General features: G+C 31.8%; 1 protein-coding gene across 1 annotated transcript in view; it reads right to left on the bottom strand.

Moving 5' to 3' along the window:
* SLC25A36 (solute carrier family 25 member 36) overlaps positions 1-24,253 on the bottom strand; it is a 43,179-nt gene that overhangs the window by 5,176 nt on the left and 13,750 nt on the right. Inside the window, exons 4-6 of the mRNA XM_031959832.1 lie at positions 16,516-16,616; positions 6,632-6,698; positions 18-307 (exon numbers count right to left, since the gene is read on the bottom strand). Coding sequence (XP_031815692.1) covers positions 18-307; positions 6,632-6,698; positions 16,516-16,616 — 458 coding nt within the window. The remainder of the gene's footprint in view (positions 1-17; positions 308-6,631; positions 6,699-16,515; positions 16,617-24,253) is intronic.

The raw sequence follows: 24,253 nt of genomic DNA, 5'->3' as shown, positions 1-24,253 counted from the left end.
AATCAAAATTCTCTTACCATGTGGATATGCTATAGATGTGGCACAAGTTTTAGAGGTGGCAGCAGCCAACATCATTCCCACAAAATCTGAAGGTTCTTTTGTAGAATCTTCTTCATCTTCCATATTAGAAGCAGTCTTATGTTCCAGTAGCTTTTGCTTAATACTTTCATAAATAACAAAATGAATAACAGTCTCAGATATGCCAGCATATGAAGCAGACATGCCTCTATAAAATCCTTTGAGTCCATCTGTCTGATATACTTTACGGATACAATCAAAAGCACTCATTCGCTTTTCTCCACGGTTTCTGAAAAACAAAATGACAATGAATTATCAAAAACTTAAAAATTTTGAGTCTAATTTTTCCCTCCCTGAGACAATTGGGGTTAAGTGACTTGCCCAGGATCACACAGCTAGGCAGTATTAAGTGTCTGAAACCAAATTTTAACTAAGTCTTCCCGACTTCTGGGCTAATGCTCAATTCACTGTGCCACCTAGCTGTTCCAAATATAGTATTTTTCAAAAAAGAAATCTAAATATAGTAGAAATGGCAGAAGAATATATCACTTTTGATAAAGAAAAACATTTTGTAAACTATGAAGATCAGGGATTGGCAATGAGTTTAAAATTTTTTAAAAATGTATTTCAAAATTCATATTCCAAATGGCTAACCAAGAAATATTATGTTGAACATTAAACACATATACACAGCCACCCTTATGTGTCTCACTCTCAATTCTTGATGTAAGCTCACATCTTTAAAGAAATTATTAAACTTCCTTGTATACAAGTTGAAACAGATACCCGCTATGCCCAAAACATTAATGTTATGGTGAATTTGCCTATATTTAAGAATATGTAAATAGTAATTGTTGCTCATTACACATGCGGTACCTATGTAAAAACATTCTCTCCTGGCTTCCTTTGCAAAATAGATCTTTATTGTTAAAATTTGGCTTCTTCAAGAAATCTTTCATAGTTAACTCTTTTTTTTGGGGGGGGGGTAGGAAGGGGACAATTGGGGTTAAGTGGAGTTGAACTCAGATCCTTCTGAATTCAAGGGTTGGTGCTCTATACACTATCAACTAGCAGCCCCCCCCCCCCCCCAAGCTTAACTCTTCTTAAACTCCATGGATTCCTTTTATTGTAATATCTTAAAAAAAATTATTCTAGCATTCCTTATAGTACACCTTTATCAATAAAACATTAAGTATCTACTGTGTAAAGAATAAAACTCAGTACTTATAAAAGGGACAAAATAAAGTAAGTTATGAATCCTGACTGTCAAGGTACTTATAATTTGAGGAAATAAGACAAACATGTACAAAAAGATAATCAGACGAGTTAGCATCTAAGTTCCAAATGTGTTATACAGATTGAATATTACAGGGCTTTAAGAGGAGATAAATTTACTGAGGCCTAGGAAAGTCAGGCAATCCTAAAAGGAAGTAAGATTTCAACTGGGCCTCAAAGAAGTTAGATGCTTCAAATTGTCTATATTCTTTTGTGTATGTTTCACATATACCATTTCTCAGTCCTTATTCTTCATGATCTTGGCAATATAAGACACTGTTGATCATTTCCTCCTCAGGATACTCTCTCTTCTCTAGATTTTCTTATTCAACTGAGTCAACTACCCCCTCAGGCTCTTTTGCTAGTTCTTCATTGATGTTGCAACATTGCATCTGGAGACTTCTCTTTTTGCTCAATATTATCTCACTTGATGATTTCATTAGCTCTTAGAGGTTCAATGATCATTTTCTAAGCAAAAAATTTTCAGTTTTATATATCCAGTACTACTCTCTCTGTTGAACTAGTCTTGCATTTCCAGCAATCTTTTGAATATCTCAAACTGGGATGTCCTCTAGGCATTTCAAACTCAACATGGTCAAAAATATCACTCCAGGTCTAAATGGACTTCAGATTCCATTTAGTCTAATGGACTAAATTCCATTATTTAGTCACTTCTAAATTCCCTTATTACAATTGAGAGCACTATCATCCTCCCAGTTATCCATGCCCATAATCTCAGTATCCTTAACTTATTCCATTCATGCATTCCACACATCAAACCTGCTGCCAAGTCTTATTGTTTCTACCCTCAAAATAACTCTCAGTACATAGCCTCCTGGCTCCACATTCACAGTCACAATACTATTGATAACTTTCTAGAGTGTGTCCCTACCCTCCAATAAGCTGCCCCAAGTAAAATTCTAACAATGTCACACTGAAGACCCCTCACGTGCTCCACAAGTTTCAGCAGTTGCCTATAAATACTCCAGGATAAAAGAGAAAATCCTGTTTGGCATTTAAAGTTCTCATAATCTCGTTCCTTACTGTCTTCCTAACTTTCTTACATTTTATTCCCCTCTGTACATTCTACAATCTGACACTATATTACTTGCTGGACCATTTCCCACCTCTCTGCCTCGGCACTGGCTATACCCTCTGCCTGGGACCTCTCACTTTCTTCTTTACTTCCCCAGATTCCTTGATGATTCAACACAAAGTCTATCTTTGAATTGGAGTATGGAGTTTGGTAAAGATCAAAACTAGACTTTGTAATCATTAATATAAGAAATAATTAAATCAACAAGAGCAATGACAACCAAGGAATGAAGAGAAAGATGGCTAAGTCCCTAAGAGACTGGTACTAGCAATCTCACATTTCAGATCTCAAATACTAAAATGATGCATACAGAGTGGCATCCTTTTAGTCAGAGAGATGGCAAACTCCCAAGCATAATGGTAACCACCTCAATGATTACTAAATGCGTTTGGTCTGCAGATTTTTGTCTTCATGGTAACAGAAAACTGTCACATTAAGCCCTCCTTCAGTGGTGATCCACTAACAATAGAAAGGTAGGAGAGATTATAAAAGTACTGCCATTGTGCCAACCACAGCCAAGATTTTCAGTAATACATTATCCTATTTTAAGCAAAGATAATTAAGAGTTGAAAATTTCCAGGCATCTGGTTTTTGTTTAAAAAAAAAAAAAAAAAAAGTAATTTTTTTTTTTTTTGGAATAATCACTTAATAAGTTGTTGGTCACTGTTGGTGAGGGAGTGATTATAAAAGCAATTAGTACAGACCCCTCAAAAATTTTACATATGGCTGACTGTCAAAAAAAAAATCTTTAAACTTTTTTGATCATAACCTTCCTGTCAGTAAAACAGTTTTGGATACACAGCACTAATATATACATATTAACAAATGTATAACACAAGATATTTATTCAAAAAATAATTTTGAAAAAGAATGAGATAAAGGTGGAAGAATATTTTATCCTCAAGTCAACAGGGAGCCACTTGAGTTATTTAGTAGGGAAGAATAAGTTAGACTTGTACTTAAGGACTATTACTTTTAAATTCTTTTCTGTCTAACTGGGGGGGGGGGGTAGTTTGTTAACAGAAAGGGTTTATGTGAATCAGTTATTGGAGAGGAATTTTAATTTTAAATGGAGGTTGCTAAGGAAAAACAGGCATGACTAGGGGAGCTGTGAATTTATCCATTTCAGAAAGCAATTTGGAACCATGTCTAAAAAAAATACTAACCTGTGCAATTTATCCATTTCAGAAAACATTTTGGAACTATGTCTAAAAAAATATTAAAGTGTGCAGTATCTAGCAATACTACCACTAGGTTTTTGTCCCAAAGAGACCAAAGAAAGACTTCTTTTCAAGTAAAGAAATTTTTAAGAGAAAAAGGACTTATTACTTAAAAAGTATTTATTGTAGCTCTTTCTATGGTAATAATTAGAAAGCTAAGGGGGATACCCATCAATTGAGGGATATCTGAACAAATGGTGGTATATGAATGAAACAGAACACTACTGTATGTAAGAAATGAGGTCACAGTTTCAGAGAAACCTTGTAAGATTTGTACCAGGCTGATTCAGAGTGAAAAATCAGAACAATTTATATAACACTGAAAAGACAAATACTTTTTGAAAGACTCAAAAACTGATTTAATGCAATAACCAACCAATATTCCAAAAAACCAATGATGAAGTATGCTATCAACCTAATGAAAGAGAGGTGATGGATTCAAAATGTAGAGATTTATTTTTGACTATGACCATGTGAGAATTTGTTCTTTCTTTCTTCTTCTTCTTCTTTTTTTTTTTTTGAATGATAAAGAGAGCTAAGAGGGAGAGGGAAAATTTGTTAACAGAAGAAAAAAGACTGAAACAATCAAAAAGCAAAGTCTATGTGACCTTGGGAAGGTTTTCTGTTCTGAACTCTCCTTGATTTCAGCAATGTGGTGTTACATTAAAATTACAGATAAAATTAAATATAATTTAAACAGAGATTATAATAAGGAAATATTCACACCTTTTTCTTCAAAATCAATGGGATTTAGTAAGTGTTAGTTTGCTTTATTTTAGATTGGTCAAAAAAATCTGGCGGAAGGTCATTTAGTAAAATAGATTATTCACTATAAATTTAATAACTGCCTCTTTCTAAATGTCCTTTTATTTTTCCAAGTTTAGTTTATTTATCTGCAAAATGTGAATGGAAAATCACTTCTGAACTCTGTGTGGAGAGTTTTGGAATGAAGAAAAAAACTTGCGGTAGGACACCAAATAGGGGCCAACTACAATAGTTGAGACAAAAGGTTTGAGTAAGGTTGTGTGAATGAAAAGAAGTGAGATGTTATGTAGGTAGAATCACTGTTTGGCAAATGACTAGTTATGTGGAGTTAGAAAGTTAAGAGTTTAGGATGATGGCAAGATTGTGAACTTTGGTGACTTTCACCTCAAAGGAGGTTCAGGGCAGGGCAGGCTTTGGGGAGCAAGATAATGAATGAGTGCTGTAATACAGACCATAACTTTGGTACCAGCTTCTCCTGTATGATTATCCCATTAAAAAATGAAAAGGAGATGGAGGGCTGTGGTGTGAAGATTATTGAGATGCTTCAGGAAGACTAGATCATGTAGTGCAGATATATTGGCTATAATATATATTATATTATATAGATAAATTTTACTTGTATGACCCTGTTGTAGTTAGGTTATAAAAACTATGAAGGAATGACATGGTTAGTAGAAAGGGAGAAATTTGGAATTTGCAGGGCCATCAGAGGCCAGTAATCGAAGGCAGTGGAATGAAGAGTTGTTGGGTAAAGCTAGGTGATACTTGGTGAAAGTATAGGGATTTGGATTATCTCTTAATCAGCTATACGAGGAAGGCCAGAGATTAAGTATTTTTCCAAATAATCCTAAATTAAATATTTTTAATGGTTTACAACAAAGGAAATCAGAATTTTCCTATAAGACTTTTCCTCCTTTAAAAGGTTAATATTTCTTTTATTGAAGCAAAGGGGAGTTTGCTTTTGGAAGTAGTTTGTATTGGTATGTTATCAATCCATTACAAACTCCATTTTAAAATTGTCCTGTTCTCCTGGACAACTCTGATTCACAAGTGCCTTTTCTCTTATTTAACTACTGTTTTGGGAATGAAAAAGAAAAGTGCTACCAGTGCAATGGAAGTAGCAACCATATACTTCTACTTGCCCACACACCTGCTGTAGCCCTAAGCAAATTATTGCTACCAAAATAGCAGAAGCAATGAACTTTTCCCTTGTTCTGCAATTATTACTAGGAACATATAGGAGAGAAAACCATTTGGTTTTTGACCTTTTGGTCAAGTCAGTGACTAGAAGAACTAGAAGAAGGCAATGGTGAGTTATGAACAAATATTTACTTAATCCTTTTTGGGTCTATGTCCAATTTTATCTTCTATCAGAAGATGTAGAATAAGGAGACACTTTAACAGGCTCCTATTATACTAGGGAAATTTAAACTGGAAAGAAATATACAAACTGACTACTGTAACGTCTTATCTAACCTACATCTCTAGCAGATCATCTAGCTTTTGTGTAAAAACTAACTGTGCTTCTCACAAAGAAATCCATTTCTTCTCTTGGATAATTCTAATTTTTTAGAAAAAAATTTCAAATAATAAAATGAAATTGCATCTCTGTAACTTCCTGTCCTTGGTCGTAATTTCTGTCCTCTGGAGCTAAAAAGCATTAATCATATTTACATCATGAGACCTCGTTTCTTGGCCAACTATTCTTTAACTATTTTTCACACACAGAATCAGAGTTGAAAGGGACCTTGGAGATCAAAGGATCATAACTTGGGAGCTGGAAGGGATGTTAGGTCTTTTATTCCAACCTCTTCTTTTTATGAATGAGGGACCTGAAGTCCAGAAAAGATAAGTATCTTGCTCAGAGTCATACTAAGGAGAGGCAGAGTTGGGCTTGGTACTCAGATCCTTTCATTCCATATCCATTGTTTGTTCCATCAAATCACTGATCAGCTTCCTCACTGTCAACTAGAAGTAAAAACAATGCTTCAGAAATGCTCCGCCCAACTCTGGTAGTATGTTTATTTACTCAGATTAGGTTAGCTTTGTTAGCTGTCATATCACACTGTGTGACTCACTGAACTTTCAGTTGAATAAAATAGGTTCTGTTTAGGAATATAGGAATAGGTTCTGTCTAGTTTTACAAAACAAAACAAAACACAACTTGTTGAATTACCTTCTCTACCCTTATACTTGGGTAGACAATAATCAAACTGAAAAGTGATTTCAATGAACTTATTTTTTAATGAATACATACCTTGCATCAAGCTGTAACCGAGTTTTTATGAGCCAAATTGGGTTGGTCATCGTAATTGCAGTAAAACCTAAATAAATGTGTTAAAATTAGTCCTTGCAACAATAAAAAACACTAAAATTAATATGAATTTTTTAAAACCCTGTAATACATACACAGTAACTTTTTGCTGATGGAGACTATTCTTTAAATAACTATTTTAAAACTTTTTCTTTTATAATTTATTTTTTATGAATACATTTTTCCAATTCAGATCTTATCTAAATAAGTCCCTTTAAAAGGCAAAATATAAACGCATATAAATTCTTCTCCTGATCTAAAAAGCTCTGAGAGTACCTTCTATTTTCTAAACTGAAATTCATTCAGGAATCAATTTCTACTAAATTAAAAAAAAAAAGAAACTACAATTTTACCTATTTAAAAAACATTGTATTTGAAATTTAGTCTGGAATTTAAAAAGCATGCAAACTGAACAGATGTTACTAAGGTTCAGATAAATATATAAATTACTATCTCTATAACAGCTACACTACATTAACTCTCAAATAATTGCCAATATTTCAGTATTTCACTAGGGCTTCCAAAAGGAAGGATATTGATTGGCTTCATGAATACATGTGTAAGCATACAAATATTAATATTGTTAAAATAATGGTAAAATAAGTTATTTACTATTTATACAAACTACTGTGCTTTATGTTAAGGTTAATATATCAAATGTAATTTTTCATCTGCTTAAAGACATACCCACAAAAATCAGTGCTTTTCTCTCACTTCTGCAACCAATGAAAAAAGAAACTCAGGGTAAAGTTAACCACTATAGTTAACTTTAACTGATAATCCTATATACTAACTAACATGAACATTAAGGGGGTCAGATTTCTGTGTGGATTGAGCTGCTAGGCAGTAAATTGCAATCTATGATGCTACACACTGGATGTGTGTGTGTGTGTGTGTATATACATCTACATGCATTATTATTTGATACTTTCCCAAAATTAGGAAAGAAAGGGGTTTGTGAAACACAGGTACTATGAGAGGGTACTTACAAAGCATAGTTCATAGCTGTGCAAAACAGAATTTTGATGTACATATGAAGAACAAAATTTAGCTACAAAATTTCACTGAATTGCTTGCCATTTTTCTTCAAAAATATTTAATTTAAGTAAAATATTAGAATACCCATTTGCAAAAATTATCAAGGATCTTAACTGTTTTAATAGTATAGTACCACTTACTAGCTAAAGAAAGTCCTTCATAAGATTTGTGTTGTAATATACTTAGGATACTACAACATAAAACTGTAGGTAGGCAGTGTTCTGAAAAATATATAAATATTTTTAGCTTTCAAAATTAGTATGCTTATGTCTATAATATGCAAAATAGTTTGACCAATTTTTAAAAATGTGAATTCAATCAAACAGTCCTCTCTTCCCCATGATACCAAATAACCAGTTAAGTTTATTTCCAAGACACTCTTTTAACACTGTAAAAACATAACTAAAGACTATCCAAAAGGTTGTTCCATTTAACAAATAGGAAAAAGTTGTTGGGTGAGGGGTAAGAGAAAAACTTGTTCAGTGACATACATAATATTATTAAAACGACTTGGTATAGATTGCATATTCTTCAGTTTTTTATTTTTAATACCTTTTTAGTACTTATTTTTAAGTACTTAAAAAAATGTATTTTGGGGTAACCCTAGTATTTTTTTAGTCTTTATTAATACATATGCATACAATTAAAATGGGATTAACAATTCTAGAAAGACAAGTTGATATTAAAAATAATTATTTTTATGTGTTTGAGGAGTTGCCAGGTATATTTCTTTTTATTACAAATGGAAAAATTTTAATAAAAAATAATCTTAGTAAAAAAGAAAGAGAAGATAAAATATGAATCATTCCTGTTTAAACATTTTATTAACTGTGATTATCAATGTTTCAGTTTTTTCCTCTTTTGAATCCCATTTTCCTAGGTCAAAAGGTCTAACTAAACACCCCTGAATTATATTTTGAAGCAAGTTTTAGAAACCAGTACCTTTTCCAATTTCATCCCAAGTTAATGATTAATCATTTCCTCATTTATTTATTTTGCATAACTAAATGTCTAAACAGCAAAATCAAAAGTTTGTTAGTTTAAAACCGTTAAGCAGCATACACGAACAAAGCATTATGCATTGCTCATTATGGCTTTTAAGAATTGCTCTTAAAAAATAAAATGTTAACAATTACTTTTTTTTGAGGCTTTATATAAAAATTGGGACCCCTTGCATCACAAAAAATTTTCATATTGTTTCAAAATAAAATACTTTCCCCCTCACATCCTGCTTCTATATAAATGCAGTTATTTGAAAACAGGCCAAGTTGAAATATTTTGCTAGGGCCTATCAGCACAATTAAAAAAATTAAACATCAAACAATGCAAATTATAATCTATTTCTAAAAATGTGATTTGTATATCCAAGTTTCTACCACTAATAGTGTTCTAAGACACAAAATTTTGTAAATTGAGGGTGTGGAGTTAAAATAAACATTGAAAAAAATCAGTATGGTGTTATTAATAGATGTGGAACTGGAAGGGACCTTAGAGGTCATCAATTCCAACCCTCCCCTCATTTCATTTAGAGATGAGAAGACTAAGACTCGGAGAAGAAAAAGAAATGTGCCCAAAGTCACACAGGTATTAAATGACAGCTGGGATTTGAACTAAAGTTCTACTTCTTTAAGTTCAGTGCTATTCTTTTTGCAATGTTCTGCCTTCCTTTGTTACTCAAAACAAATCAATTTTTTTTTTTTTTTTTAAATGGTAGCTTTCTGATCTAAAACACATCCTCTATCTAACAGTAAACTTAAGTTAGGAAGCAAACTATAGGTATTTCTCACCTAACTGAAATTCATGTCAATTCCAAAATTAGGGAATTTTGTTAAGTCAACAAATTAATTAAGGAACAACACCCACCAAACTTACGGAATGTGGGAGAGTCCCATGCTGCCATACTGTCCCTGCTGCTGCTGTCAGGTGGATTGCCCAACTCTCATAACAATCAGCACTTTGCCACGCTCAACAAACAACATCTTGATCTGTGAACAGCCCCTAATGAGGACACTAGCCATCAGTTAATAACCATCATGTTGGAGATAACGGTCAATGCAGACAAGATCTACTGATTTTTAGATCACTGCTGGAAACTAGTTAATTTTTGGAGAGCTATTCTAATAAACATTAAAGTGAGTCTCTAATGTTAAATTAGAAATGAATTTCGGTCCTGAGCTTTATGAATTATTGTTTCCTGTCCAAGGATTCCATAATTAACTGGCCAAGCCTATGACTGGATTAAGATGTTTAGAAAATTAAAATACAAAAATTACCTTAGAATGAAGAGTTCCGAGTGTGTTTAAGGTGGTTGGAACCTGTTTAAAAAAGCCTTCACCAAAGTGCAAAAGCTTCTGGCATAATATATGAGACATGAATTTTTAAAGTAGTTTCTGATGCAACAAGGTTTTTAAGCTTTATTATTTTGTGACTTACTGACTACAGAATATTACTGTTAATAATCTAAGCACAAAAGAACCTTGGTTTAACACTAATGTGGATATGAGATAACCACATCCTCTTTTTAATTTCAGGTGCAAAATCCCACTGAATGGGGGAATTTAAGATAAATTAATCTGGTTTATCTAGTGTTTTGGTCTATAATGAAGAGTGATATTGTAAAGTTCCAATAAAATGGATTTTGTAATGGAAATCAAAGAGAAGGTAGAATCTAAGAAAAATGTTATTTACATCAAATTATAGTGAAAATACCTATTTCATTAAGTGAGAAATACCTGTAGCATTGCATCTTTAGTGCTGTGTCTGGATCAATTAACCTACACATGGGTAAAAATAAGTAATAATGTATTGGGGGAAAACTAATGAGAAGTTAATTTTTTTCTTAACACTCCTTCCATCTCTCAACAAATAATAATTAAGAAATAAAACAGCTAAGATCCAAGGTATTCTTATCCTGCATTTGATTTGGAAATTTTAATCATAAGATAAAAAAATATATATCCAGAGTAGTAGTCTGTTAGTCAAGTATCACCTATATATCAGAACACATTGCTTTTACTCTTGAATAATTAAATATTACTGCGGTGTAAAAATTTTGCAAGTATTCATATAATGGCATCCTAAATTTTGCCAAGGGGATCAAAACTGCAATGGTCAAGTAAGGTACCATATTATACTGTCTTTCTAATGAAAGATACCTGGATCCTTCCCTTCAACATTTCATTGAAATGAAAAGCTACTGCAAAATGATTGTGGATTGATTTTACACATTCTCAGATAATGCACATATAAGTCTAGAAAACAAAAATGTTTGCCTTCATTCTACTTATTTTATAACTATTAAAAACCAAACGTGTGTTTCTTATACTAGAGGCTGCAAGAGACGCTCAGTTCAGTACTCACGAGGTTTAAGTTAGTCCATATTTCTACAGGAAGTGACCTGCGGATGGGGAGCATGAGATGACAGGATCTCACTCTTTTCACGGGAGAAATGTACAGTAAATGCCTAAAATAGACACAGGCTTTTCTGTATCATAACAACAAGCAGTGACCTCCATCAGATACATGTGTACAAATTGAATCCCATTGGAAAGGATTTGAGAATTATTTACTGTGAGATCTAACTTTTTTAAAGTTTAAAAAAAAAGAAAAGAAAAATATCAGAACAGGCCACAGATTTTTTAAAAATGCACTGAGTACTGAAATTTCTGCCATCTGCAGCAGTTCACTTAAGAGATGTTAAATACTTACCTAAAAGAAAAAAGAACCTGCAATTTACCAAAAAAAATGTTAACCTTGTCAAGGAAGAATAAGAAGAAATGTGTTTTCTGGAGGGACAATTAAGATTCTATTACGAAGAGACCATCTATTGTTGGTAGAAATCTATAGATTTATAAATCTTTCAGAAATCTTAGCAAATCAACAAAAAATCTCAAAAAAAGGGTGAACTCTATTAATATAAATTAATTTTAATATAAATTTTTTAGTTTATTTAATATGAATGGCCCTAATAAAACGTAATTGTGAATGTCTTAGAGTTTCTACATAAAAGAAAACCTATACTTTTAGAATGTGTTAGATTACTTTTTAATTTCTCCATAGAGGCAGCGCAGCTATGGAGCTGGCCTCAGAGCTAAGAGAACCTAGGTTCAAATATCTCCTCTGATACAGAATGGCTATTATGACCCAGGGCAAGTCATTTAATTTCTCAGTGCTTTAGGTAACCCTGAAAAACTCTTTAAGTTGCAGAGGTGACAATCTGCACTGGTAGAGTAAGATATCTCATCTGAGAATTCACTATACTGATGAAGTCAGTAGTCCAAACCTTAATCCCCTATATTTTTATTATGTATATTTTCAGAGGGGAAATATAAGCAAAAGAAAGGCTTACTATATATCCACATAAGAAAAAGATCCAGTCAAATGAATGGACATCACCAATTAATAAAATTTATGTAAAAATTCCATTAAACTCTTGATAAAATATCTAATTTTAATAAATATTAAGTATATCATTCATTGCTTAAATGAAGCAGAAATAATATACTTTGAAAACCATTTGACTTTTGTGCAGAAGGCTGTCTTTATGTATGTATGTATGTATGTATGTATGAATAAGATGATTCAGAAAGTTACATTGATTATACATTAAAAATTAATTTCTATTTGAATTTATTACCAAAAAGAGACTGTTATCTTTTATTTTCTTGAGCCATGAATATAAAAATTGAAAGAAATTTTAAAATTTCCTAGTTATAAACTAAAAAACTTCTCTACTAAACTATCTAACTAAACTAAACTAACTAACAAGTAGAGAAATATGTGTGTATATATATTTAAATAAAAACAAAGAAACAACCACATCATACCTCCAGTCAGCTGTTTTTATGTAGTATGAAAAGTTAAGTTTATTTGATGTCAGAGTAGTCTGATAAGTCTTTCCTTCTTATATTCTAATTTGAATGACTATTAGAGCACAACTTTTTAAAGATAAAGACTGCCTTAGATGTCTCCCCAGCACCTAGGAGAACACATAACAGAAATGCTTTTTTTTGGCAGGCAAGAAGGAATATGGACCAGTGATTTCATCAATGTAAGGACTTTTCCTGTACCAATGTGGATAGGCAACTTATTTCCACCTTATGGACTTAATATTGTTACCAGGGATCACTGAAAGTTTAAATAACTTGTCTATGTTCACACAATTTATGTGCCAGATGAAAAACTTGAACCCAAGTCCTCTTGATATCAAGTTTAGCATTTATCTCCCTCTCTCAGAATATCTGTTAATTTTAGAATTAAGACAAGAACAGTTTTTCTATAAAAGTTTGTGTTACTTCAATTGTTCTTTTATGTCTGAAATCTATGTAAATATTTAAAACACTTAAAAACAGCAAGAAATTTTTAGGTCTCAACTTCAGAAGGATGGAAATTTTCCCCACAGTATTATAGCATACTTAATAATTGAGTAAAAATTAGAAATCAGATCTGTTTTATATAAAATATTTGGCTGAAAAAATTTAACATAAAATCAAGGAAATTTAAGAAGTTACACTGATGATAAATTTTGTGAAAAAAATACAATTCAAAAAGAATTTTAATTTCAAAGATTACCTAAATTAATAAAGGCATTCATGGTGTTTTGCTAAATCCTTACCTTAAAAAAATTTGGCACTAGATGGTTACTTCTTATGTATATAAACATCTATTAGATTATTAACTTCAGGATAGGGAGAATATCTTCTTTCATCTTTGCATTCCAGTATATAGTACAGAGTGCCTTAAATACAGTTTTGTTAAATAAAATCTTGCAGGCAATACCACCAATTATTACTTTTAATAGATTTTCTATTGCTAAAGTGACAAGGTTAGCATTTTTTTGAGTAGCTACAATAATTTGTTCAATGGCTCTCATAGCAATCTATTTCCAGCACTTTTGAGTCATAAAATCATTCATATTTATAGAACTTTAAATGCTTTTGGAGAATATCTAGAGCATACTGAACTAGGTCATTTCAAGAATGAAAAAAAAAAGCTACCTTAATGAATCTGCATGGGGCCATTCACTTTCACCAATCATGTGGTTAAGTATGTAACTGCAAAGCTCAATGTTAACGCTCATGAAAACTGTAAAGAAGCCCTAGAATCACAATTCTCAGAAAAACATAACTGCAAACAAATAGTAGTAGTCTCAGAATACAATGAGTGCACAATGAAATGATCTCCAAAACAAGTATAAACATCTTAATGTATTAAAAGGATCAAGGAATTCACAATGGGAAATTGCAGAGCATTGTAAAGAACACTGACAGATAATGAATCAACATCTATTCATGCCCAGGAAAAAGGATTAAGTAATCACTGTACAATTTTTTTTTTTTTTGGTAATGTGAAACAAATGTACTAAGCCATTACAAATAAGAAGTTATTTTATACCTACATTTATGGTATGAGTTAATTCATTTTTCTAACTTCAAATGATGTCAACAGAGAAAATACAAAATTACTTTTAAATTCTCTGAGCAAAAAGAACACAGGTAATAAAAAAAAGATTTGTTATAAAATCTAAAGCAATATAAGTTAATTCTCTACACATTTCTGAAACCTCAATTTGTTTAGGGTGGAAGCAAAGGGGGAAGAAGTAGAAAGGAAATTATCTAAATATATTTATAACATTTAAAAAATAAATTTTACCTAGTACTTTTATTAACTAAAAAAATTACTCCACTATTGTTAAGCATTTTAGATAAATAAAACTGCCTACAATCTATAATCTTGGCATAATTCCGTGTTGGAGTATATCATAAATGATCTTCTATATACATAGTAAAGTTACCTTTATCCCTTATGTGCTCAAGGCCTTTTATTTTTAATAATCATTGACTCATATATTCAGAGCTAGAAAAGGCCTTGAAGATCAACTTGATATTTTTCTTTTCTTGTTGTTTATTTTTTCATAAAACTAGAAAAGTCTTCAAAAGCTGGTTAAATACTAGCAAAACTTTCAAGTAGAAAATATACAAAAGTTGTTTCCCTACATAGCTTTAGAGTACCAAAGTGCTAAAATATTCAAGAGAATATGAACAGTTTAATTTCTATCACTGTTAGAATTTGATTTTTTTGGCTAAAAATTTAGCCTTTTCTTTTTCAAGGATCCTGAATGAAGACTTAGTCTAATCTTGGCTACTACTAACTACTGACTTAAACAATATTTCTAATCTTACAGATTAAAAAAAGATTTAAGATTTTACTATTATCATAATTACATGTAAAAACAAATTTTCACTTTAGTTTTTAAAACTTTTGAGTTCCAAATTCTCTTCCCACTGACAAAGCAAGGAATTTGACATACATATATATATATATATATATATATATATATATATATATATATATATATATATATATAAATCTATCAGTGATGGACTTACATGATTTCTAAAATCCTTGTTAGTTCCATAATTCTATGAGGAAATTTGTTTTGTGAAATAAAATTAGGCAAATACTCCAAGGTTTCTTATTCTGCAAAATGAGGGGATTGGACATGATAATCTTTTAATATTCCTAGCTCCAAATTTCTATTATTCAATGATTATTAAAAATATTATTAAAAATTCTGCAAGATAAATATGATATACTTATGACAATCAGAGACTTCTGATTCAAAAATTTAGTGAAGTGAGTGTTTCAATTTAAATTTTTTGGTAAAAAGATCTAATTGTTTATCCTGTACTTAGCATTTTGGTCCAAAATAAACAAAGAGAACTATCTTTAGCTTAAAAACAAAATCCAAAAAACCCCACAAGTAAGATATCAGTTAACAGATACAGTAGCACACAGGAGGCATTCAGTAATACTTGCTGGTTGACTGATAAAAAAAAAAATCAGTTTGTAAAAGTAAACTTCTACGTTTACTTCAAAATTTCCTGGAAGCATCCCAACATAGATTTATCTGGAATAAAGTATTAATACATAAAATCTCATCCTAAGGGCAGTTGAGAGAAATTGGCTATTTACCAAGCATAGTGACAAGTTGTTTCAGAACTGGGACTGATTTCAAACCAAGCATTTAAGGCCCATCTGTTAGACAATGTGGTTGCAGAGACTCAGAAATATCAATTACTCTAATAGTAAAAGCTATCATTCTCAACATTTTAACTAAGTAGTTAGGGTTGGAGAAATTCCTGGAAACATTTTTATGCAAAGTATGTACAAAGAATTTATGCCTTATTAAAAAAATGCTACTCAGGTCCTAAATAAAATGTTTAAAATTGATTCCTATAATGCATCCTATGAACACATTCACAGACAATTTTTGTTATTCAATCTCAGTTACTAGGAAATAGAACAACAAAAAAAAAAAGTTGCAGCATTTAAGCATAGGACAAATTAATACTTTACCAAGAACTGCCAGCACATTTCAGGCAGAAGCCAAAACATGCAGCATAGGGGGAAAAATATGCTAACAAATAAAAATCAAGGAGGACAGAAGAATGAATTAGCTACAGTTTTATAATGCCAGTGATAGTTGGGTTTAAAAACATATGTAAAATTGACTTTAAAGTGTTCAATATGACACTATAATAAGGCAATATAAATATTTACTATTAATCTAACTTGATCAAATCTCTCCAAATCTCTCCTTCAAAAAAAAAAAAAAAGCATTTAAATGCCACTAAATATTGTTCATCAGTTAATGTAAAAATCTGTAACTATCCGAATCAAACAAAGCAAAATAATTTCTTTTAACTTTTCCAATTTATATTCATCATAATTCACTGAATATTAGGGCTCTATAATCAATTAAAAAAAACAAAGTTACAGATCCTTACCTGCCATTGCAGCTGAGATCATGTGAACCTGGGTAGAATCAGGATCAAATACATTGTTCATTTTTTCCTTGCAATTGGAATAGGCTGCAAAATATATAGCTCTAAAATTAAAATAAAATTTGAATTATATTATTATAGTTGAATATACTATGGCTCCTTTATGGCCTCAAAAGATAAATAATTTCACAATTTTAGAGTGCCAACAAAATATATAAAATAGTAAACAAAACTTAGGCATATCCACGACCTTATATAACATTAGGTTACTACTGTTGGCTCTGCAAATATGTTTTCCTTAGAAAAATGACAAAGCACTTTTTGCAGTCTAGCTTAAAAAAAAAAAAAAAAAAAAGAAAATGAGGGGGATAGTCTGAACACTATTTAGTACATGGTAAATGTTGTATTGCTAGCATCTTTTCAACTTGATCAAACAAAAAAGTGCTGTTAAGGCTATTTAACAATTGCCCAACTGACACAATGTTTGAACAAGGTTCTGATGATTGGAAAAACTAGAAATGGACTAATTTTAAAGTTAAATACATTTACTGATGTGTATAAATGTGGTATGGACACTGGAAAACAAGCAAACTGATTTTTTTTGATTGCTGAATAAACTTATTTAACTGCATTAACTAAAGAAACAAGAACCACAAGTAATCTTGATTTAGGAACTACTTTTTCTGAACATTTAAAAATAAGAACTCAAATATGAAGGGCTATGCTGTTACTTCGACGACAGTAATACTTTTAACAGAAAAGTAATTTTAGCAATGAAAATCATCTTAGAAATTAAGTCCTTATATTTCTTTTGGTTTTAGTTTTTATTTTTATTGTTTGTATTGTTATTTATTTTTTATGTAACTATAGTTCACCCTCAATATCCTTTTCCCAGTAACCCTCTCCCTCCTGGAGAGCTATCTCATAAGAAATATTTTTTTCAAAAGAAAAATGAAAAAAAAAAAAAATTCAGCACAAATAGTTAATGCATCAAAAAAAATCGGGGGGGAGCGGCGGCTAGGCTGTACAGTGGTTTAGAGCACCAATCCTGAAGTCAGGAGGACCTGAGTTTAAATCTGATCTCAGACACTTAACACTTCCTAGCTGTGTGACCCTGGGCAAGTCACTTAACCCCAATTGCCTCAGCAAAAAAATAAAATAAGAAACCTGAAAATAGGCACAACATCTGTGGACTTCCTCCCACTTCTGATAAGAGATGGTTTTTCATATCCCTCTTTTCAATCATGCTTATCTTTTATAATTTTGCATCATTCACTTTTGACTTCTGTATATATGATTGTTTTTTCCATTTGTATTTTTGTAAATTGCACATTTACACTGTTTTCACTGAGTATACTGCTCTTTTTGCTCTGCTTACTTCACTCTGCAACTGGTTCATATAAATCTCGGTAGTCAACATTTATTATTTCTTACATGGCATGATAATATTGCATTATATAGAGACAACAATTTGTTAAGCCATTCCCCAACCGATTTGTTTCTAATTCTCTTCTACCACAAAACTGAAGGAGGGGCTGTGAGTTTCATTATTCTGATTTTCCCGTCAAATGTGTTTCATTGATCTGGGCTTTCTATTTTTTTTTTTTAATCAATGCCAGATGATTCTGATGACTACACTTTATAGTTTGAGATCTGCAAGTACTATCCCTCCCTCCATTCTTCTTTTTATCACTTCCACTAAAATCCCACATACCTTTTGTTTTTCTAAACAAACTGTTGTTATTTTATCAATTCCATAAAGTATTCCCTCAATTTGATTGATATAGCATTAAAAGTTTAACTTTGGCATTATTGCCATTTAAAAAATTTGGCCCAATCATAAGCACTGAATATTCCTCTATTCAGGGTACAGTTTCTTAAAAATAGATAATTCTGATGAAATGACACCAGAATAGGAATGTTAAATATGTTGAATGATACAGAGAAGGAAAAAAATATATGAAAAAACATTTTTAATTTTAAAATCTCACAATTCTCATGGAAGTCAACAAGACATGAGACCCAAGTAATGAAATAATTTAATAGGCAAAATAATTATTAAATGATGATACAATATATTTATTGAACTCTATAAAGGGTGGACAAAAATACATATGTATTCCCTATATGTAATCAAAGATTGAGTTAATAAAATATGGCAAATCAGACATTTAACAGAAAAATTTAACTTTAATTTCAGAAGTACCATTATTCAATGGGGCAATATAAAGAACAATGGACCTAACACAAGAAAATTTTGGTCTAATATTTTGCTTTGCTGTGCACTATGTGACAACAGCCAAGTCATTTAATCTAAAACTCATTCTTCTCATCTTAAAAACGAGGTGATTAATACCAATACTCTCTAGTTGACTAATTACTCTAAAGAAAACATCCTCAAAGTGATAAAGCATTGTATAGTCGTGAAGTTGAAGCATTTTTAAGCTTCAAATTAGAGGAGAAATTAGAAAATTCACAAAAGAGAAAATACACATGAATAAACAAATGTAATGACATAAAATACATTTTATTAATATTCTTTATAAATTGGGGAAAAAGGCTATTTGAAGATATGACAATGTTGTGCATTATTCTGAAGTTAATACATGTGTGAAGTCAGTGGAATGACTACTTTAACTTGACTTACAATCAAGTATGGTACAATGGAAAAGGGTTCTAGAGTTTTGATCTGGGTTAGATCTGGGTTAGGATCTGGGTTAGAATTCCACCTGATATTTACCACTGACAGAAGTTTGAACAAGTCATTAACCTTTTCAGGGCCCCAGTTTCTTCATCCATAACATGAAAAGACCAAACTTACCTTAAAGACCCATTATAGCTTTAAATCTTTATTTGATCCCAAGAATTTTTCTAGGGAATAATTATTACTTTAGTTTCTTATTTATATGTCAAGCTCCTCTTCATAAGTGAATCCTACCCATATAACAATTCTGATGTTTTTAAAGATGTGAAATAATTTCCTTAAAATTTAAGAAATTAATTCCCCATTTTTATGCACTTAATTTTTTTTGTCAGCTGTTTTTTGAGAAAGCATAATCTATTGTTTTAATAGCGTCAGTCCAGTAATAATTTTAATGTACTATTTTTACTATATCTTAAGACTAGGTAGCTATTAAGTGAGCTGGTTTGGCATCTTAATTAAAAATGTTACTCAAGAAAAACTTAGACATTTAAAGAAACTTGTTGCAATGTTGATGTGGAATATGTGGGTTCTTCTGTACCAAACCAAAAAAAAAAAATTAGTTATATAGAAATATTTACCCAAGGGGGATTTATAAAACACCAGATTCAAAATAGTTATCTGAGGGGCAGGTAGGTAGTGCAATGGATAGAGCACCAGCCCGTAAGTCAAGAAGACCTAAGTTCAAATCTGGTCTCAGCCACTTAGCCTGTGTGACTCTGGGCAAGTCACTTTACCCCAATTGCCTCAGGGGAAAAAAAAGCTATTTGATATAGCTATTATAAGTATTACATCTTACATAAGATATGGAAACAGGCTCAGGGAAGCAAAATAATTATTTCCAGGTTACACAGCTATCAAACAGCATATACTGGATTGTGAAGATGTTTTGGCTTCCGAAAGCCAAGTACATCCTCACATTTAATGGAAACTTTGGTGCAATTTAAAAAAAATAAAGCAAATCAGAGTAATCTGAACCAACTACAAAGTACTGATTAAGGATTAAATTAAAGATTTAGTTAGCTCTTGAATATTTCATAGATCTAAAGAAATAAAAGTGTCTTCTCCAAAGTCACTTAGATTGTACATGGCAGGGCTGTTCTTTGAATGCAAGTCTTTGGATTCCTAACCCAATGCCAGTTAAAAAAGGTTATCGAAGAGAAAATCTAACTCCGTTTCAATTATCAAGGATGGACAGAAACAGCTACAACCAAAGAAAGAATACTGGGAAATGAATGTAAACTGCATTTTTGTTTTTCTTCCCGGGTTATTTATACCTTCTTAATCCAATTCTCCCTGTGCAACAAGAGAACTGTTCGGTTCTGCACACATATATTGTATCTAGGACATACTGTAACCTATTTAACATATATAGGACTGCTTGCCATCTGGGGAGGGGGTGGAGGGAGGGAGGGAAAAAATCGGAACAGAAGTGAGTGCAAGGGATAATGTTGTAAAAAATTACCCTGGCATGGGTTCTGTCAATAAAAGTTATTAAAAAAAATAAAAAAAGGTCATGTTGGAGAGGAATATTTCCAAAGTGAGAAATCCAGAAGTCTATCGAACTTCCAGAGTAAAGTTATTTTTGTGGAAGAATAAAGTCCAGAAAATCAGGAGTGTTCCCTAGAGAGGAAGAAATTTCTTGTGTTTCTATCTCTAGGACTTAAGCCCAGTGTCTGGGGCAGAAGGGGGAGAAGAGAGAAAGCAATTATTAACAGAGCCTACTATATGCTAAGTACTTCATAACTTCGATCTTATTTGCTTCTTACAACAACCTGGGAGATAGATACTATTATCCTTTACAGCTGAAGAAGGGGAGGCAGATAAAGGTTAAATCACATGGCCAAATAACTAGTGAGGATCTGAGCCTGATATGACTTCAGGTCTTCCTAATTTCAAGCCCAATACTTTTAACCATTGTGTGCCACACTTTGCTGCCTGGCACATAATAAGCACTTAATAGTGAATAATATATGGCAACAAACTGAATGTAGAAGGAGCTATGAGAACCCACTCATCTTCTATTAAGCAAAACATTAAAGAAACTTGCTAAAATATGTAAAATACCACTCTTCTTATGAAATTTATTATAGAAAATGCAGCTATTTTCATAAAAATGTTATCTCAAGATGCAATATTATTAATATTTTTAAATTTTGTCATTTTAGTTTTTAATATAGTAGACATCAACAGACTTTAACATCAACAACATGATGATGATAATATCTAACCTTTTTCCTATGTCTCAAACTCTAATCCATATAATTAAAAGTTCTTTGGAATAATTCTTAAGAGTATAGAATGGTCCTAAGATCAAAGAGTTTGATATCCTCTATGCTATGGTAGTTTTACCCCTCTCTATTGTTAATTTCCTTCCATTCTTTGCCCTTAAATTCTATGACATTTTAAAATCTGGTGTCTCCAAATCTTTGTCCTTTTACATTTGATATTTATACTTCTAAATATATAGCACACTTGTGTGCACACCCTCATACACACCTCAGAGATTGTATTGAATTTCACAATGGGTATTATAGGATTACCATTCCTAGTTACTAAATTTAGATTCCCTATTAGCCTTACATCCTCCTCTTCCAGAGATAAGAAACCCTAAAGTTTTGTTTCTTTTTCTAGGGTAAGTCTAGGGTAAGACCAAAAAAATTGTTCAAATCTTTTATTTTGTTTATTTTGTTTCTTAATTTATGTAGAACAGGATAGTAGTTGTGGTCAAACACAACCTAAAGCATCATCTTGACTTTTTATCAGGTCTCAAGAGTTAAAGGAGATTAACTTGCTTAAAGGATCATTTAACTTTGGAGTTAGAAATGAATGGCTAGTTTACTTGACTCTTATAAAAATATGCCAAATACTTTTAGTTTAACTGAAAATTTTGAAGTGCAATTGGTATATGGGTATGTATACTGACTTAATTCACACATTTTACTTTATGTTCTGCCTTTATAGCATGATACACTGGAAATGATTAGCTACAGGAACTGTTGTATAAATGTATATACTTGAACAATTAATTTTTCTTTTTTAGGTCTCAATTTCCCTAACTGTAAAATGAAGGGGTCTTACATAAGACCCCTTCATATGGCAAACTAGTTCAGTTCTAGACCTATGTATGATCCTTCAATCCAAACTCAGATAGTAAGTAAGCTAAGTAAGATAAGTAAGGAAGACTCATAATCTAAGTGTTTTTCTTTCTTCAGAACAAGTGTATTAGTCACAACTCAGATTAGTTAAAATGCATTTTGTTTCCTTCAAAGTTAAATCTTCCAGAGAGGACAGATCATTGTATACTTTAAACCTCTAAAACAAAATTTAATCGGAATGTTTTATTCCTATATTAAACACAATCAAATGCTGATTTTACTAACCCAAACAAGACAGTACTGAATTTAAAATAACCTGTTAATAAAGTTTTAGCCAATACTACATAGCTGTACTCAGCATACAAGGATATAAACTTTGTACTAATGATTTGCCAGAAGATAGCCTTTCTTTTCTGCCTTTATGCTTTATTAAACTGCCTTCCAGTTTTTAGATTCCATCACTCTCTTTTTTCTATCTTTTGTATAATTTCCTGTCTTCACTATTCTCAACTTCCTTGCTTCAAATTCTGTCCCTTCCCTTATTCTCTACTACTTGACAAAATATTTTTTCCTGTGTAGGTATGACCATGTCTTCAACCCAAAAAACTCCAGTGATTCCCTATTACCTATGGTCATACAAAACTCCCCTTTTTTGAGGAGGAAGAAGGGAAAAAAGAGAATTTTGTATCCTTTACAACTTGGCCCTTTCTTACTTAACTTTCCAATCTTGCCTATATGATTCCTCACTTTATAGTCTAGCCATACTGGTTTGCTTGTTGTCTTTGTTAACCTCCATTTTATGCTCGTGCTTTTGTATTGCCTAGAATGTTCTCCCTCCACATTTCTGCCTCTTAGAATCCCTGGCTCTTCAAGATTTAGGTCAAATTCCAACTTCTGGAGGACTTTCCCCAGTTCTCCTGACTGCTTCTAAGGTTATCTCCCATCAGCTCTCTCTTGGTATCTGGCAAATATTTGGGCAACTAGGTGGTACACTGAATAGAGTGCCAGATGTGGAGTCAGGAAGACTCATCTTACTGAGTTTAAATCTGGCCCCATATAACTATGTTATCTTGCACAAGTCACTTAAACCAGTAACCTTGCTTAACTTCAGTTTTCTCATTTATAAAAGGAACTGAAGAAAATAGCAAATCAGTCAAGTACCTTTGCCAAGAAAATCCCAAATGGGCTCATGAAAAGTGTCTCTGGTCTGACACCTGAGGTCGCTATAGCCCTCTCTAACCTCCCAAGTACTCTTTCTTTTCTACTGCCAAATGGGTAGGATTACAATAGGAAAAGTTACAGTGAAAGAGTAGGTGGAAAAAACAGCATTAACAAAAGCCCAGAAACAGAAAAAAATCACTGGAAATGATTGAGCAACAAATGGCATAGTAAGGGTATAATAAATGAAATTGCAAAGGTCTACAGCTAAAATGTGTTTTAATCCAATGACAAAGTTTTTTCTTTTAAATCTAAGAATTTAAAACAAGATTCTCTGAGTAGAAAGCACATCAAAAAATTTAAATCTAACTATGGCATTTCCTTATACATTTTGATTGTGTTCCTTTCTGCAGATATCTTCTTTCAGTGATCTGTCCTGGAAAAATTTTAAACCACTATTGATTTTAAGTTAAAATAACTTAAGGAAAACAATAAGTCTCTCCCTCCTCCCAATATAACCCATATATGGATATATAAATATTAATCACAATTTTTAAAGATTGCATTTACATCATTTATATATCTTAACTTAGAAAGCAATTAATGTATTTTATTTCATACTTTCTGAATGATTTCTATTTTTATGAAATCATGCATGGTACTACTCTGGTCTGACACCTGAGGTCGCTATGGCCCTCTCTAAACTCCCAAGTACTCTTTCTTTTCTACTGCCAAATGGATAGGATTACAACAGGAAAAGTGACAGTGAGAATAGGTGGGGAAA

Source organism: Sarcophilus harrisii, chromosome 3 (genome assembly GCF_902635505.1).
Source record: "Sarcophilus harrisii chromosome 3, mSarHar1.11, whole genome shotgun sequence".
NCBI lineage: Eukaryota > Metazoa > Chordata > Mammalia > Dasyuromorphia > Dasyuridae > Sarcophilus > Sarcophilus harrisii.
Note: the sequence above shows the minus strand (reverse complement) of the source record. Positions and strands in the feature narration are given on the sequence as shown.